Source organism: Vipera ursinii, assembly GCF_947247035.1.
Source record: "Vipera ursinii genome assembly, chromosome: 1".
Taxonomy (NCBI): Eukaryota; Metazoa; Chordata; class Lepidosauria; order Squamata; family Viperidae; genus Vipera; species Vipera ursinii.
The window spans coordinates 155109584-155129346 of record NC_139512.1 but is presented as its reverse complement, the minus strand read 5'-3'; the positions used below and the strand labels follow the sequence as shown (position 1 = coordinate 155129346).

Genomic DNA, 19763 nt, shown 5'->3' with positions numbered 1-19763 from the left:
TCTGCTAGAGCCAAAATATCTATGCACGCTCATAAATGCTATTCAGTTTCTTCAAGGATCATGGACTTTAGTAGATGGGTGTCCACCACAAGTCCACCACAAGATGGGTGTCCACCCTCTCTCCAAAAGCAAATGAAAAGGATCTGCTCTTTTCTCTCTCAACTCTTATCTTAATGCAGATTGAGCAATTCACACTCTCTCAAAGGCCGCACCAGGATGGGTAGGCATGTTTCAGGAGTTGTAACGGCGAGATGAATGGCTCAAGCATTAAAGCATTCATTTAGACCTTAACACTCCCCAAACCTACAAACAGGTCAACATGTTTGGCTCCTTGCTCTGGAAGGCGCAGATAGAACGGTGGAGGACCAGACTGCCTGGTTTTTTTTAAAAAAAATTAATACCTAAGAATATTAGTGGACTTGATAAAGTGCCTTGCATTTCATATATGACTTTAGTGTTCTGGAAAAGACAGTGTGAGTTGGACAGGTATTGGGAAGATTCAATTTCAAGTACACCCTTACCTCATGGGAGGAATATGAACATAAATCTAACAAATAAAAGAAATAAGCACATGGGGACGTTCCGGCACTGGCCCTGGCATATTTAATATAAAAATACACCTTATCCCCTGTCAGATGCCACATGATATGGGAAGAAAGAGACACATATTCTTTTTATGGCATTATTGTTGCCATAATAGTTTAAGTTTCTACTATTCCACATTAGTAGGATAAGTGCTGCCACAACTGTCTCTCTCTAAAGCTGACTGAATTACTCAACTATTGCTGGTTTAAAACAGGTCCCAAGAGACCTTTTTCTGACATCTGGAAAAGAAAATTACACGTATGCACACCTCTATGATGCAGTATAATTAGCAGTTCCTGCAGTTTCAAAATTGGTATTAGCTATTCCAATTCTTCATAAATACCTGTGCAAAGGAACAAATCTAGATGTTCTTGGCCAGGTTATGATTTGAAGTAAATGTCACCATTTGATCTGCTTTTGCAGGAAATACTTTATTGTCCTATAGATGAATCTAAATGTCTTCCTCCCAACGTAAAACTTTAGTACACTAATAATTTATTAAGGTAGCCCTTTTCTAAAATACTTTAAATAGTGACTTTGAGATAAGTCTCTAAAAATAATATCTGGCAAAACAGACATGGCTTAGTCATCCTACCAAAGTGTAAAAGTTACAATAGTAAATTTGACCGATGTTCAGATAAAGTATTCTAGGACAATCATAAACATCTTGGTAGTCCATTCTCTCCCCTTAATTCTTTCTGTATACCATAAATGTAGCATAATGATACGTGGGAAAATGCTAATTAAACTGCCCACACATGCCTCTTAAGCATACACAAGCTGCACATGATGATAGCCAATAAGGATAATTCATCTCTCATGGCTCATTATGAGCAGTGAAAAAATGGCATCTGTTCCATCAGGTTATTTTTTGCAGAATGCTCATCTGATCAAATGCACTGGACTGCAGATACTGTTCATGAAACCTTAGCCAAGCAGAGATAACCTAGTGGAATAAACACATCAATAACTGAAAAGAGCCTTTTGGAAATCAGGAATCAGTTCTATTGCAAGATGCTTTTCTGTCAAGAGTTTGCTACAGGAAAAACAGCAGGGTGAGCACATCTGTCTTTTCAATATAGTATGGTAAATCATTCATAACCTAGGATTATCCAGTTGTTGGATGTGGCTCGCTATGCCTTCCCTCCTCAGCTAATATATAAAGCTGCAATGTGAATGAAGCCACAAACATTAATTCCAAAAGATGGGTTTTAATACACACCCCCACCCCACCCCCAAAAAAACAACCCAGTTGCTATGAAGATTGCTCGGTTCTGGATTTCTGTGTGGCAGACTGCTATGGTTTTCTAACAGGTTTTCTTCCTTTGTATTTCTTCTTTTATCTATTTGAGACCCCTTGCCCACATGACAATAAACTGACTTGAGGTATCCTTGTGACAGAAAAAAGATTCTCTCTCCCATCACGTTGGCAAAGGCAGCATACAGAAGAAACCTGGACCTCTTATAAGTCAAAGCCAAGGAGGGTATGGCTGACACTTCAAACTTCCACCGGTTAGAACAGGGGTCTTCAAACTCGGCTCTTTTATGACTCATGGACTTCAACTCCCAGAATTCCTCAGCCAGGCACGCTGGCTGAGGAATTCTGGGAGTTGAAGTCCATGAGTCATAAAAGGGCCGAGTTTGAAGACCCCTGGGTTAGAAGTACCAATTATGGTACAGAGGAACTGAACAGTTCTCCTCCCTCTCTTGTGATGTAACGGCCTTGAAGCTTTTCCTGGCATATGAAACACGTGGAAAAAATCTTTGCAACAGAACTCCTCGTGTTGTACCCAAGCCATAAGGGCCAGTTTATATTCTTTAAAGTTGAAGGGCACGCAGCACCAGATAGTAATCTCTTGTACAATGTGCAGTTAGGGGGGGATAGCAAAAAGTCAGAAGTCAGGAAAAGCATTTGTCAAACTGTTAACTCTGTTAATCACCTTTAGGTTCTTTCTTGTACCATACTTACCATACTTTCATAAACAAAGCTGAATATTCTAAGAAACACAACAGATGGGAGTCATGAAAAACCTGAGTCATAAGCGTGATTTTTATTTAGGGTTTATCTCGCCTTCACTCGCTTTCTTTATATAACCTTCCAGATTACTTCATGCTCTGTGTGGGACACTGGGGTGGAACTGATCCTATTATTTCAGATTTATACTATTTCACCATTTCATTGTAACACCATCACAGTTTTGACATTCTACTGTTTTTCCCTTCCCACTTATACCATTTCAATCTTTGCACAACACGGAGCCTGCAGAATTAATGTGAATTACTCTAGTCACAGGACAAGCTGAGTAGTTTACACTGCTGTGCAATTTTTGACAATGCAACAGATTGAGAGTAAAGGAAAATAAATAAAGGTTATTCTTTTATGAATTGTATAAAATGTAACACCAATGAATTGTATCAAATGTAACACTAAGATGTGGGGCTATCTAATTCCTGCTCAGACAGAGAACTCACAAATGGTAATCAACAAAGTTCTTTTGAAATGTTAAAAAGGATAGGAACATCTCAAGGTTGTGAGAAAAACAAGATAATATAGTGACGGAAGTAAGGAAGTTGTTACAATAAGTCTTTTGGATGTAAAAGTTCAAAGATCTTTTAGAAATGTAAATGACATCAAAGAGTAAGTTTTTTTTAGGAGTAACATGTATCAAGAAGAGAAAGTATAAATGCCTGGTTTGAAACCCAATCCAATTTGGGAAGGGTCTAAGAGGCCGCTGCAAATGCTTTCTTTCTTTATTATTTTCAATTTTCTTTTCAATAAATCTTTGCCTTTGTTAACCAGACTTGTCTTCGAGTTGTGAGTATCAGATTTTGGGCTTTTAAATCTCACAAGAGCAACAAAGGCTGATTAGGAACCTAAAGGAAGGGGATCTTCCTGAATCAGTCTGAATTGGCCAATACATCCTGCTCAGATCCTGTATCCCAATGGCCACCTTAAATAAGTGGTGAAACACGATTGGTTTTACAGTCCTTCCAGCTACTGCTAGATACTGCTGGGCTTAAGGGCTGGGGGAGAAAGACAGATAAGAATGATTTTAGTCTGTCTCCCCATGGATTAGATCATTAGAGCAAGGGTGCATAATTATGATCCTGTTACAACTTGTGGACTTTTAACTTCTAGAATTCCTGAGCCAGCATATATTGGTCAATTCAGAATTCTGGGCGTTGAAATCCACTGGTCATAAAGGGGCCATGGTTGCCCACCCCTGGGCTAGAGTAAGATGAAAGTCAACAACCAAAGGACGTAGTGGGGAAAAATGGTTATGGCATGTTTCTTCCATAGTTGTCTGTAGGGAAGATTTGTAATAGCTGATCCTCTGCTTCCGAGTGTGAGGAGAAAAGCAGGAGGTACTGGATCTCCATAAAAATCTCACTGAACTTTGAGTCATCTTCATCACTTACTCAGGGTTTAGGACTCATGGTAATCAGGATGATCAGAATGTAATTAGCCAATCAGAATAACCTGCTCTCCTTGAAGTGCCATTGACTAAGGCTTCGTGAGATATTATGGCATTAAACTCCTCCACCAAAATACAACCTTCCCATTTCATCATGCTTTCTTTTCCTTATCACCTTCACAGAATAAAGCTAGGAAGTGTCCAGCTGTAGAACTATTTGACATGAACTGCAGAGTCACTGGAGTTAGGAGGCACCAAAATTGAAATAAATAAACAAATGCTTGTTGGGCAATCACATTTAGGTATTATTTAGTTCAGGTATGAATTTGCAATTTTTTAAATTTTAGCCTATAAATGCAAAAACTTGGTGCCAATCAGTTCTAATATGGGTCTAATCTTCTCTCAACACTTGGGAGAAAAGCCAGGTTTTTAAAGTCTTACGGAAGGCTAAAAGGGTTGTGGCCAGCCAAACATAGAGGGCAAATTGTTCCATAAAGCAGGGGCTGCCATGGAAAATGGTTATTTGGTTGAGTTTGGCGGCTATAGAAATTGCATGAATGAATGAATGAATGCATGAATGAATGGCACACTTCCTAGTTCCCATCAGATGATAATATTTAGAGGAAGGCAACAGGAGCGTGCCCACCCTATCTGACCTGGTATGACAGGTAGATGTCCTCAGGAACATCTGGTCCCACAGATAGCCTGGCCTGTGTCATATAAAGCTTTAAAGGTGATGACCAGCACCTTGTATTGCACCCAAAGCATGTCCATTATAGTGCAATTTCTTCCTTTTTTTGTAATATATTTTATTGATTTTTTAAAAAAAAAAACAAATCACAATAATTGGTGAACAATGTGTTGTCTGGGATACATTTGTAAAACAATAATTAACAGTTGATTTCTATAATCCATAATCCGCGTAATGGTTTTAGTTGATTTCCTCTTTTCCGAAAATATCCTCTTTTGCAAACATTGAGTTAATACAATTTTTATTGTTTTGATAGATAACAATTAAATATCTATATCTATATATATTCCCAATATTCCTAAAAATAATAATCACATCAATATAATATTTCTTTTCTATCTAATCATTCTAGTTGCCTTAACATAGATCCCGTTACAGTCCTTATTTTAGTTTGTTTCTCCCACCAAATAGGTATTCTTACTGGTTAAGATTTGCTCAAAAATTAATTACAGTTAAAAATTTAACTCTATTTTTCCATATGAACCATCTCACACTTTTATATTTCTTAAGGAATAGATAAAAACAATGAAAAAAAGAAAGGAGAGCAAGAGTAAAGAAACATAAAAAATAACATACTACTTAAAATATATATCCCTCCTAAGCTAATATATATTTATTTCCTAAATTTCTTATTCTTTTTAACCATAATTAAAAATGTTTAATCTTTCAACATTCCATTTAATACATCTAGTCAACTAGTCCTTTAACTCTTATTCAAAACATTTTTTATCCATTATAATTTTCTTAAATTCAATCACATTTAAGTATCTTAAACATTTCCTTTATCAACTTTTTTATATTACTCATATCAAGAAAGAGAACAAAAAAGGGAAAAAAAGGATACTGTATTATTTAGGGAATTCATCCCTCTTAGAATGACATATATTCCAAAACTTTTCTATTTCTTTAACCATATTCAAACAAATGTTTCTTTTTTAAGTATTCTCTCTGGTAAGTCCCATAATCTATTTTCTTGATTTCCACTTTAGTCTTTTTTCTTTGCCCAGTATCTTTCTTAATCAATGTATTTTGCTGAATCAAAAAGTTTTTCCATATGTTTGTAAATGTTGCTATAGATATAAAAAGTAAATCAGGTGAAGTGTCTTTGTACAGGGCTTCTGCCTTTCCATGTTTGTTGAAAATCTTTTTCTTTTTCTTTCTCTCCACTTCTCTTATCATTTCCTTTCTCTCTGATCTTCCTGACATCTCTACAGTCCATTTTATCCAATCTGTTTTCTTGTCCTCAGATTTATTTTGTAGTCTTAAGGGATAAGTTGTTTTTTCCAATTCTTGTGAATTTTTTTCCACTAGAATTAAATCATGTTTCCTTGTTTTGTTAAGTTTCATCTTTAAGTCTCTATTCTCAATTCTATATCCATTTATCTGTTTTATCTGCTCCTTCTCTGTTGTTGTTTTCTGAGAATTTTTTTGTTGTAGAGTTAACTTAGAAATAGATTGATTTATATTTTCAAAGTTATTTTGGATTTCTTTGTGGTTTAAAGTCATTGTTGTTTGAATTAGTTGCAGTATACTATATATCTGCTCCTATGAAGTATTTATGTTTTCTTGATATGTTCTTTCTACATGTCTCTGATACATGATGGCCAAGAATTTGAGTTTTTCTCTTCCTTTCTTTTCTCTGCAAATAACTTTAGAGTCCCAATTAAATAGATATTTGTAATCCAAATAGTTTGAAAAAGATTTTTTCCCCTAAAATTTATAATTCTCTTTGTCTACAGCCCAGATTATTGTCTTTTTTTGTCACAGCTGTTCTTTGTTGTTAAAACTTTGAAGGTCACAAACACAGATTAGTTTTTTCCCACATTTTGCCATGTATTATATTAAAGTCATAGCTGTCATAGTCTTCATTCACCACTAGGTGTCATCAACTATTTGTTTTTCAATTTCCAAAATGAACAATTATCTTTAAAATGAGAGTCTTAACCATTCAAACAATTTTAGATTTATCCAGATTTAAGTTTTAAATTTCAGGTTTTAAATTATTTCACTTACATATATTTTGATCCTCCATAAAAAGATTAATTCACCGCTTCCATTAGTATAAGGGTAGGGCAGAAATCCCCCCCTTCCCTTTTGGAGGTATTTTGCTTCTTGGGGATCTTTTCCAGGAAATTAAATGTAGAATAGAAAAGAGAAGATCGAATTCCTCACCCAGTTTCAAGCACACTGTTCACAGTTGTACTGGTTAGTGCTTTGGGACTTCGGTTGCTAGTAGCTTGGGCTGGTCGATGCAATATGGCCAGCCTTTCTCCTGTCAGGTTAGAAGGCTTTCCCCAAGTTGAACAGAACGGCTGCCACCCTTCCAGAGTTGCTGGAGCACCCTTCTTTTCTTCATTGCCTCTCTGCGGCGACTTAGATCCATTTAGGGCCCCCAGGTAGAGTGAAATTAGCCACGGGGGTGCAAAGAATCCGCAAGCCCGCAACCGGTCGCTACTGCACAAAACCAGAAGTCCTATAGTGCAATTTCTTACTATTTCAAAATCATAAAATATTTCACTAAATAATTTAGGTCAGAGAAAAATCTGTGACCCTCCCAAAAGTTGTGACCAGCATGAGAATGCTGGTCGCAGCAGCATCAGGCTCTGCTGCGTATCTTTTCTTGTCAATGCTATTCTCAGGAATAGCTGTGAGATCCTGAAGCAGGCAGTACCAGGCATCTGAAAGTGACTACCCGCTTTTATTCCCACTAGGATTTTAAATCCTGCTTCCAAGATCAGACATGCTGGAACATGTGTAAAAAAAAAATTTTCCCCTCTAGAAACAGTTCTGCTTTCTGATAAAAAGCAACTGTAATAACAAAAACAATACTAGGCTACCAATTATACAAGGATTTTTTTTTTGTTTCATGGAAATGAAAGTCACCCAGAGTAGCTCCAAGGCGAGATGGGCAGCAAATAAATTAAACAAACAAACAAATAAATAAATCCAACTGCTAAGCAACCAATACATAATTAATTCTATGTATATATTAATGTTCTCACACAACCTTTCCCAACCTGGTATCTAAAAGTCAACTATGATAATTTCCACTAGCATGTTCAAGTTCAGTACTGGAAGAATATCATAATGGATTATGCTATTGTAAATTGTTTCATAGTACACAGGCACCCTTAGGTGTCCTCTAGATATGTTTCATTTCAATTCCCAAAATTTTCAGCAATAGTTGTACTGGTTATGGAATTCAGGGTGCTGAAATCTGTACATCTCAATATTTAATGACACATAAAAGATAAATATTTCCTAGAATACTTCAATAGAATCTGAATAAAATAGTCGGCATCGTACTAATGAACCAGTGATCAATATTGCCACCAGCTCCCAAAAGATATTAAAACTACCTAAGCCTAGTCCAAAATGCTAGTAGATTATGCAATCTGACTGTATATTGCTTTTTGAAAAATATAATAACCATTCACAGTTACAGTCCTAACACTAAATTTATATTGTCCTGGATAATTAGAATTAAGATGCTGCTAATAGGGCAGTGAAAAGCATTCATAAGAAGTGCTTTGGAAAGTATGTAAGCACAGATGAATTACTTCTTTTTATATATGCACAAAGACAATATTTTGGGGGGGATGGGTTGTCAACAAAATAAAGCAACTATGCATGTACACAGAGATTCAAATAGTTGGGAACAACATTTAACTTTGTTATATTTCTGTTTTTATATCACTTTTATGCTATTGTAAATTACCCAAAGTTACTTAGTGAGATGGGAGGTGTAGAAATGTGATGAATAAAAAAAATAAGGTGCATTAAGTCTTGCAAAAGATAAGGCTGATTAATGCTTTGAAAGATGATACCATACTTAGTGTTTCAAATGCTTTGCACAATACTCAGTGCTATTTTAATGGTATGTTTCAGTCAAAGTGACATTACACAGCTCTATCAAATAGAAATCGTTTTTACAAAAAAGATTGCCCTTACCTTTCTTTTGATGTCAATGAATTGAGAAAACATTACAGACCAATAGAATGCCAGTTCAAGTATATAGTAGTAATGAATCTCAGGCATCAATGGCTGGAGAATAAAATAAATAAATAAAAAGATGTTAAAAACCCCACCAAGGTAAATTCAATAACTTTGGGAATAAATCAAATCCTTATCTAAAATATATACCTGTATAATACTTTTGGAGATTTAGTGAGTTAAAACAATATTTTGAATTGTACCTTTTCTTTATTTTTTTTCTAACCCAATGAAATATTGGAAAGAAATTACGTGAAGGATTAACTCTCTGAAAGCAAATGAAAAGCACCCAGATTTGGTGTAATGGGAGAAGCTGCCAAAGTAAAATCAAACTGGAAAATTGCCTGGTTCCATCACTCCCCCCCCCAAAAAAAATATCCCACAATGCATACCTATGAGAGAGGCAGCTGTGTAATAACTTGAAAACTTGCTGGGTGTTCCCTTAACTCCCTCCCTCAGTCATGTGGCCCAGAGTGGAGCATATGCAGATCATCCACAATACATTTTAATGGTTCAGGTACCAGGCTAGAAATCGGGAGACTGTGAGTTCAAGTCCCACCTTAGCCTTAACCCATCTCACAGAGTTGTTGTTGTGGGAAAAATAGGAGGAGGAAGGAGTATTAGGCATGTTTGTCACTCTGAGTTGTTGATAGAATCAATAGAGGCATAATGCAAATAAATAAAATGTGAGGGACAGCAGAAATATACACAGGTAACAAACATCATGTGAAGAAAATACAAATGCTTCTAATGCTGTTGTTGATAAAAGGATTCAAAACAATTCAAGAATGCTTGTTTTGCTTAACATTTTTCTTGATAACTGCTAATATTCTTTGCCTGTATGGTCAGCTTTGTTTTGAACTAGGAAGAAGAAAAAAAATTCTTGAGGGAGGTGGTAGTAGGCCTCTCTTTTCAAGAAGCATCCTTGGACCTGTGTACGTTGGACAACTTTCATCCAACCTTACTAGTCCTCCTGGATCTGTCAGTGGTATTCAGTAACACTGATCATGGTATTCTTCTGGACCGCTTTGGGAGTTGGGAAGGGTTTTTGCTGTTTTGCTGTGGTTCTCCTTCCTGCGTGGCTGGTTCAATCAATCAGTAATATAAACCATGATACAAAACTGGGAGACATTTTCCCAAAAATAAAACCCTTTCCACCCAGGCTGATGCTTTAAAGGTGACAATGAACACCTTGAATAGCACCTGGGAGACAAAGGAAAACCAGTTCTAGAAGTCGGTGACTAGGTTATTACCTTAGGGCAGGAGGGTTCCCAAACGTGGCAACTTTAAAACAGGTAGACTTTAACTCCTAGAATTCCTCAGCCAGTCAACTCCCACATTTTGGGAGTGGAAGTCCACATGTCTTAAATTTGCCAAGTTTGGGAACCCCCTACCCTAGAATGTCATTCAGTTTTAAAACTTGTTAAAACTTTTAAAAGGTTTGATGTGATCCAGTTTTACATGTAGCTGAAGGCGATTCAGAATCACTACTTTATTGGATCTACAGCTCTAATGTCCTCCCCCTCTGATGTCAGCTCAAATTGGTTCTCCACACAATAATAATAATAATAATAATAATAATAATAATAATAATAATAATAATAATAATAATAATAATAATAAGTTGGAAGGGACCTTGGAGGTCATCTAGTCCAACCCCCTGCTCAGGCAGGAAACCTTATACCATTTCAGACAAATGGCTGTCCAGTCTCTTCTTAAAAACTTCCAGTGCTGGAGCATTCACCACTTCTGGAGGCAGGTTGTTCCACTGGTTAATTGTTCTGTCAGGAAGTTTCTCCTTAGTTCTAGGTTGCTTCTCTCCTTGACTAGTTTCCATCCGTTGCTTCTTGTCCTGCTTTCAGGTGCTTTGGAGAATAGCTTGACTCCTTCTTCTTTGTGGCAGGCCCTGAGATATTGGAACACTGCTATCATGTCACCCCTCACCCTTCTCTTCATTAAACTACACATACCCAATTCCAGCAACCATTCCCTATATGTTTTAGCCTCCAATCATCTTTGTTGCTCTTCTCTGTACTCTTTCTAGAGTCTCGACATCTTTTTTACATCGTGGTGACCAAAACTGGATGCAGTATTCCAGGTGTGGCCTTACCAAGGCATTGTAAAGTGGTATTAGTACTTCACTTGATCTTGATTCTATCCCTCTGTTAATGCAGCCTAGCACTATGTTGGCTTTTTTGGCAGCTGCAGCACACTGCTGGCTCATATTGAAGTGATTGTCCACTAGGACTCTCTGATTAGGCATGAGGGGGGGGGAAGTGCCTGGCATTCTTTTGTAAATTCAGCTCCGATTCAAAATCAGTGGAACACGTTTACATAAATAGAAGATACTCTCCTTGCAACAAACCTTCATTATATCCCATAGGTTTTCCCCACTGAAAATGTCTGTCAGTTCCTCAAGGTCACTTTATTTTTCTTTTTACTATCAGGTCAGACCAATCTATAAATCTAGTCCAGGTCAGTTGTGACTTCACAGTAGGCCATATTTTCATCACCAGTACCTTACAGGTATATTGAGGTTCAGATCTGGTGTTTTTTTTTAAAGAAGGTTGGAAGAGTCCTTGATCCCCTTCCCTCCCAAGGAGTTGAGGAAAACCTAGCTTCCCCATCTCTTCTGCTTTGTCAACTCCAAAGCTTCTTCTTTAAAATGACATCTGACCTTGTCACTAACTGTTGAGAAAATGAGATTACAGCAGTAAGCAGTGGTAAAATGATTTTAAAAAAAGAGATCCCAGCTCTTCCTCCCTTCTACCACCTAGACCAGTCTTTTTCAAACTTGGCAATTTGAAAGATATATGGAATTCTGGGAGCTGAAGTCCACACATCTTAAAGTTGCCAAGTTTGAAAAACACTGATCTAGACTAAATAAACGAAGTGAAAGGTTGTATTTGAAGATGGCAGCTACAGCCATTTCGAAGGGTGGCTGTACGTTTTCAACATTTTACATTCATGCCATGCAACCCTGCGTTCTGTTGTTCTTTTACCTGATATGGGTAACCAATCCAGCACTGCTTTGTGTTCCACAGCCAAGGACTCTTTAAAAAAAGTAAATAAATAAGCAAGACAGAGAAAAAGAGGAGAGGGAAAAAAAGATTAAAATGCTTGCAGAGCAATGCAACCGAATCTTCTGGACATTTGAAACACATTCATCTGACCCTGCCAGTGATTGGCAAGTGATTGGGCCAATCACTTTTTCTGAGCCCAACTACATTCACAGGGTTCTTGTTATCAGGAACATAAAGATGTGTCGGATGGTTAGGGTTTCCCCGAAAATAAGACCAGGTCTTATATTAATTTTTGCTCCAAAAGACGCATTAGGAATTATTTTCCAGTCAGGGTTTATATTTGGGGAAATACGGTACTAAGTGCATCCGTCTGGCTGACAGTCTTAACTGGGGCTTATTTTCTGGTTGGGAATTACTTTTGGGGAAACACGGGATGTTCTTCACCTTGAGTTATTTGTAAAAATAAATAAATAAAGGTGGGATACAAACAAACAACAAACGAATCAACATTTGTCTATGGCTTAACCTATGAACTCCACCATCATGATTTGTAAATTAAAGCTTATGGCTTAGGGCAGACATGTCAAACACAAGGCCCGGGGGCCAGATCCGGCCCGTGAAGTGGTTTCATGCGGCCCGCGAAGCCATCCTGGAAACAGTGAGGGAATGGCCCCCACTGCCTTGGCCCTGGCCCAGAGACCATCAGATCTGTCCCACTCCTGCCCAGGCCTCCATAGGCACCCTTGATGCGAACGATGTAGAGCTGGCCATGCTCACCCAGTAGGCCATACGCACTCTAGCCACGCCCACCCAGTAGGCCATGCCCACCCAGGCCACACCCACCCGGCCCCCTGAGGGCAACCGCAATGCTGATGCGGCCCTCAATGAAATTGAGTTTGACACCCCTGGCTTAGGGTGTTTATAGGATGTGAGCCAACTATGTTTTATTTAGGAAGTCATGGTTATTTGAAATATGACTCAGTACAATTAGGTGACTTGGTACTACTGAGATCACACTTCAGAGACTAATTATTTTGCCTTTCAATGTTTTGCTTATGTCTGTGAGGTACTTACTTCATACTCTAGACCTCATTAGGAACTAAATTCTGCTATGCTCAAAAATAAAAAGGGGCAGTAATGGTTGTCCCTTGATTTTTGTCCAAATGTTTGAACTTAATTAAGCATTCTGGCTATGGATCCATTTAGGAAATGAAGCTAATAGCTATTGGCAGTCCTAAATTCTTTTTTAAAATAAGTCACCTAAATTGTAAACGTGTATATATTATCTCATATTAGGAGAAGTTCATATTCTGTATTTCTTATGAATTGTGTATCAACTACATAAGTGCGTGACATAGAATTAATAGTCAAACCACAGCCTGGTAATATGTAATACTAGTAATATTTAATAATAATGTCCAGCTCAATTAATTTTTGTTACACTGTGTGCACACTATAGCTACCTATATTTGTAATGAAAGAAAGATGGTTTTATTTTTCTTAAGCTATAAATGATCCACTATGAAAAAAGTTGGAGCCTGAAATTTTAAGTAAACTTGAACAGTCATTTTTATTGACTAAATTTTTAGGTTGTGAAGTACAAAGTATTCAGTTTAGAAAAGGGCTAATTATTGATCTGGGCTGCAGGTATTATTATCAAGCAACAAATAAACAATCAAACTCACCACCAAGCACTTTGAAAGCAATGCGGATGAAACTGAGTGAGATCTGATCTTCTCTTTACCCTAAGTACTTTCTCTTCCTGTAAAAGCTGCCTGACGTATCTTTCCCCCTGTGAGGAGAGAGGGAAGGGAATTTCTATCCCACCCTCAAAGAATAGCGGCGTCTGACTACCCAGGGGAATTAAAGCATTAAAAGAACAACTTTAATCTAATTGGATTTATATGTTCCTGAAACTTGGGGACCAAAAATTTTCCTATTTTTATTGGAGACTCTTGTTTTTATCTACAAAAAAGAAATAAAATTGGAAAAAGTATTATAAAAATTTTGGACTTAAAAAAACCTTAAATTGCATCAGTGACATCTTGTGGCAAAGTTTGGTATTGCAACTTATTTCCTAAAAGAGACTTGGCTCGAAGCCCAGACCTTAGATAAGACTTTTCTGACCTTGGCACCACCTGTGAGAGACTTAATTGTAAGAAAACAGCTGGGGAGCATAACTGCCCTACTTGAACTGTCAATGTAAACCTTTACTGACTCTCAGAATTATATGTGGGAAATTGCTTTCCTATCACTTTATTTGAGGAATATTGGTCACTATATGAGATGTTGAAATACCTTGGACTATAAAATCTTGCTTGATAAACGACTTCTACTAGAAAGACTATTTATAAACATGTGAAAGAGATGGATGAAGACCAGGAAAAGATTCTTTCCATGTTGAAAGCAATACATGAAACCATTCTTTCAGCTTGTGATAAAATAAGACCTAACATAAAAGATCAAGACGCCAGCTTAGATACAAAAGCCCAAAATTTGACTACAACCAAAGAACCAACAATGCAGAAGATAACAGAAGAAGTGGGACAATCACATATTAAGACAGAGGACTCAACTGACCAACAAATACAGCTGATGAAAAATCTAGAAAAGGACGTGACAACACTGAAAATGGAAATGACTTTCTATATAAATCAGAAGAAATTTGAGAAAGAAGAAAGATTGAATGGAAGACAAACACATCAGGGCAAGCATGGGGAATTGGAATAATAGGGAGACAACTTAACGAATACAAATGGGCTAATCCTTCCAAAAAAATGGCAAGGTCTCCTTTATTTGTATAATAATAAAGGGAGGTCTATTTGACGATCCAAAAGCACTGATATGGAAGCCTAGTTGGCAAAGGAAGAAAGCCAGAATAAGGTTGAAGAAAGTTGGGGTCTTAACTTATTAGAGGGGATTTCATATTATTAATTAGAAGGTTAAAGGGAGAAGTTGAATAAGGGGAATTCTGGTCATTAGATTTAAAATACTTGGAAATTAGTTGAAAATAAGGGCTTTATCTGTTTAATATTTAAAAATTAGACCTAGAAAAAGAAAATTAATTATTATGAATATGTTTGATCTATTGATTAACCCAGGTAATATACATAATGGTTTTGATTTATTAAAGGAGATATTGTATTATTAAGTAGATGATTTAATATGGTGGGAAATAGATAACTCTTAGGAAATAGAATAAGATTAAATTCAAATAGATAAAATGTATATTTTGGATATTAGATTTGTTATGAATTGAGACAAGGGAAATCTTGGTTACCTAAAGCCTGAAAATTATAAATATCAAAGGTTAAATTGGAATATTGATGAGAAACTAAAAAATGGGTAAAATTAATAACAGGATATGGATTGTTTATGAAGATTGAATGTAATTACGTATAGCTAAAAATTATTGATAAATGTAATAATGATGTTTTTACTGAGTGAATATAATAACTGTACTAGCTTGAATACGAGACAGTAAATGGTAAGGAGAAAATAGAAGAAATATTTGATGTTTTAATTTGAGATGTGTACTAAAGATTTTGTTATCGAACTATTGATTAACCCAGTTACCACATTGCTTTTTAAATACTTAAATGTAAAATTGGAAAATTAATAAAAATATTAGTAAAAAAAGATGTAGACATGACCAAGACTGACGAACAAAGCATATAATAACAGCGGCATGTAATAACAGCGGCAAGAATTATATTCGTACAATATAGTGGGAAAATGAAGACATACCATTAGATGAAGAAATAATTAAAAAAAATATTAGAATGTGCGGAGATGGACAGACTTACTTTGAGGTTGAAAGAAAAAGAAGAAACAGTATTATCAAACTTGGGACTTATTTTATCAAAGGCTAGAGAAAGAATAGAGGATTAGAAATTAAATTTGTATTAGTGAATGTAAAATTCAGACAAAACATTTGTTGAACAAGTACTGTACTATTGTATGTATGAAAAAAATCAATAAAAATTATATTAAAAAAGGATGTGGATAATGGTCTATAGAGACCCTCATAATATGGGGCAGGGACCATCTCTCCCCAATTATATGTACTTCCCCATCAGCTCTGGCAGGAGGGGAGGCATGCTCTAGGTCCTGCTTCCTAAGTAGCATCATCTGCCTTTGGAACATCATCCTCCCAGAGCTTAGACTGACACCAATCCTATTGGCTTTTCTGAAAATCTTAGCCATGATTTTGTCACCAGGTTTGGAGATCAAGATGTGTGCTAGAGCCTATGTACTGTATTAACTATCTATTTGGTGTTTTTTTGTCCTTGTCTGCTGTCTCTACTAGTTTGTATTTTATACTGCTTCTTGCTTTTTAATTGTTGGTAATTGCCCATGAATTTGAGATGGGCAGCTATGTAAATTAAAATGATAAAATAGATAAAAAGAAATGAATGAATGAATAAGCATTACAGTCAGAAGTTCACTTCATCTGGACCTTTGTGTTACATATTGGCCAACAAGATGAATTCAGGATGTTCATAATCAGGGACAAGCGGTCAATAGCAATGTTTTGTTGGGGTTTCCTAGGAGCTGCTATTTAAGGTACATTGCCTGTGAACTCAGAGGTACCATCAACAGTAGACTATACATAGCACAATCCTTCATGAAATCATCCCACTCCATTCTTAAAAGTCTCTGGTGGATGTTACTCACATCTGACAGCAAGAAACCCCAGTTTAATTATAGGCACCACAAAGAAGTACTTATTTATAGGTCCTAGAATCTCCCTGCGTTTATTATTATTGTTAGATGATCCTAATGTTGTTAAGAGAAAAAGAAAATTGCCTATTAACATTTCTCATACTATAGTATACATGATTATGTATATGTTTATCATGTCTCCACTTACTTCACCTAAATCATACTTAGCATACTTCTTTAAACTTGCCTCCCTGGAGAGATGCTCTAGCCCTCTAATTATTTCCATCTTCTTACTACTACTCATCAGAAGAAGAATCCAGCAGGCCCTGACAATTTTAATGGGTTGGGTATTAACCCCCAGGACGTTGACTCTTTTTGCTTTTATTGCATAGTATTGCATGTTGCCCAGAGTCATTATGAGTAAAGTAGCCTATAAATAAGTATAAGTAGTTCTCAACTTACAACTGTTGTTGAGTCCGGAATTACAGTTGTAAATCATTGTGGTTGTAAGTTGAGGCATCATGTGATCAGATTCAAAGTTATGAGCATTTTTTTTTTACAATGGTTGTTAAGCATTGTAGTAATTGAGCAAATCCGTTTTCCCTAATGGGCATTTTTTTAACAGATAACTGAAAGTAAATGCCAGAAACTGGCAAAAAAATTCCAAATTGCAGCCATATGAGTGTGGAATGTTGCAAATGGCTATAAAGTTGAGCCAGTTGCCAAGTGCCCAAAATGTGATTGTATGACCATGGTGTGTATATATGCTGTCATTGTAAATCTGAAAATGGGTCACAGGCAGTGACTGTTCTTAGTACTACAAGTAAGTGAAGGTGATAATAATAATATGAAATAGAAAGGGAAGGTTACTCGATAATTACCCTCTGCTGTGCATTATCCTCTTCCTTGTGTTTGACTTTGAGTATTCTTTTGAACCCCATCAGCATCTAGATTTCTATTCACATTTACCGTAGGATAAATTCTCAGTATTTAGAATAGGAAAACAAATCTAGACTTCCGGCCACCATGGACGTTTCGGAAGACGAGCTCTGTCTTCCTCATCCAGTTTTGCATCACTAGGGGACCCTGAAAAGGGTCGAAAGTCGCCCTGTAGGGGTGACCAGCAAGGAGGGACCCTCGCTGGATCGCGAGAGAGTGGTAGCTCTCCCACTAGAGCTGGCACAACCCTCCAAACCGGCGGATGAAAGACCGGCTGTAGGAATATGGTTCGTCACTAGGCTGCAGACAGCCGAAGTCACACTTACCACCAGGCAACTTTAAAGCAGCGCGGAAGAGACTGGGTGAGATCTACCTCTCTTAAATCCTAATTACTTTTTGTACCTGCATAAGCTGCTAAATTATTTTTCCCCCTGTGGAGAGGGAAGGGAGAATTTAGCCCTCCCTCTAGAAACAGTGGCAACTGACTACCCAGTGGAGTTTAAAACATTAAAAAAATTAACTCGATCCCAATTGGAATTTTATTTCCTAAAATTTGTGGATTAAAAGATTTTTTATTTTCTACTCTCTACTTTCTATTTTTACTGAAGATCTGGGTTTTTGCTTATAAAATAGAAACAAAACTGAAAAGATTAAAATAACTTTGGGACTCAAAGGAAATCTTTAAATGGCAGGAGTGACATCTTGTGGCTAAACTTGATACTTCAATTTGTTATTGTTTAAAAGGGACTTGGCTGACAGCCCAGAAAATAGCTAAGACACATGTCACCTTGAAACATCAGCTGGGAGAAGCTCAGCTGTGCTCCTTACCCAGTGGAAAAAACAACAACTTTCTTTTTGAATTCCCTGACTGTAAAGCTTCTAGCCTAACACACTATTATGGAAGAAGATCAGGAACAGATCTTTCCTATGGAGGAGGATCAGGAACAAATCCTTTTTATGTTGAAAGCAATTCTTCAAACCCTCTTTACAGCTGGTGATGAAATAAGAGGCTATAGAAAAAAACAAGAAGGCAGCCCGGACTTGCAAACTCAAACTCTAATTACAACTAAAGAACCACCTATACAGAATACAATAGAAAAAGTGGAACAATTAAATATTATGACAGAAGATTTAACTGCTCAACAAACACAGGTAATGGAAAATCCAGAAAAGAAACTGACAATATGGAATAAGGAAAAGACTTTCTATATAAATCAGAAGGAACCTGTGGATCAAGAAGAAAAACAGACAGAAGAGAAGATAAACAGTTCAGGACAACTACGTTGAGATGGAAAAATAGAGACGACCTGATAGACTTGCTAGCCCTCTCAAAAAAAATGGTGACCGGATGGTTTTCTCAACATCAAATAATTGATATAACAATACAAGGAGATTTGTTTGATGACTCAAAAGCACGGACATGGAAGACGATTTGGCAAAGAAAGAAAGCTAGAATAAGACTGAAGAAGAATGGGGTTTCGACCTACCTATGAGAATTAAAATAGAATATACCTAAATAGATAAGATGTGTACTTTGAATATAAGATATTGTTATGAATTGTGATAAAGAAAATCTTTATTTAAAATTTAGAAGTATAAATATTAATAGTTAAATTTGAATATTGATTTGCTCATAAAGGTCACGTAAAGGTGATTAAGATATATATAAGCTAAAGATTATTGATGAATGTAATAAATATGTCTTTATCTAGCAGTAAGAATAAAAATTATTAACTTAAATACAAGATAGTAGATACAAAGAGAGGGGAAGTATTAAACGTTGAAATAAAAAATACGTTGGTTACTAAATTTAAGATATTTGGAAATTATTAGAAAATAAGAATTTCATATTGTATTATCAATTTGTTGATAATGTAGATGGTGAGATTGTAAATAGATAAGACGTGTACCCTGAACACCAGATTTTGTGAGGAATTGTGATAAAGGGAATTGGGGTCATTTAAAATTTGGAAATGATAAATATCAAACATTAAATTTAAATATTAATGGAATTAAAATTGGGAAAAAGTTACTAGGTTATTGATTGTCTAATAGATTGAGTGTTAAAACAATTAAGATACATATAAATTAAAAACTATTGATAAATGTAAGAAAGAATCAATTACTGGCCTTCTTATAGAAAATGCTCCAGAATACTTATGCAGCATAGAATTCAGACCACCCAAATTCCAACAACCAGTTTTGGAATTGATAATGAAAATATTAAAATGGTAGACAGATTCTGCCTCTTAGGTCCCTTCCAACTTTACTATTATGAAATCAACAGTAAAGGAATATGCTTTGACTCTGCTTGTAGGAAGCCAGCAGGAAGGGTCGCAAATGGCAAACATGTGACCACAGGATGATGCAACTGGTGGTAATAAGTTGTAA

General features: G+C 36.3%; 1 protein-coding gene across 1 annotated transcript in view; it reads right to left on the bottom strand.

Moving 5' to 3' along the window:
* The window catches only part of CERS6 (ceramide synthase 6), a 112357-nt gene that overhangs the window by 16111 nt on the left and 76483 nt on the right, over nt 1–19763 (bottom strand). The window contains exons 5-6 of the mRNA XM_083365691.1: nt 11748–11798; nt 8704–8796 (exon numbers count right to left, since the gene is read on the bottom strand). Of these exons, the coding sequence (XP_083221817.1) occupies nt 8704–8796; nt 11748–11798 (144 nt within the window). The remainder of the gene's footprint in view (nt 1–8703; nt 8797–11747; nt 11799–19763) is intronic.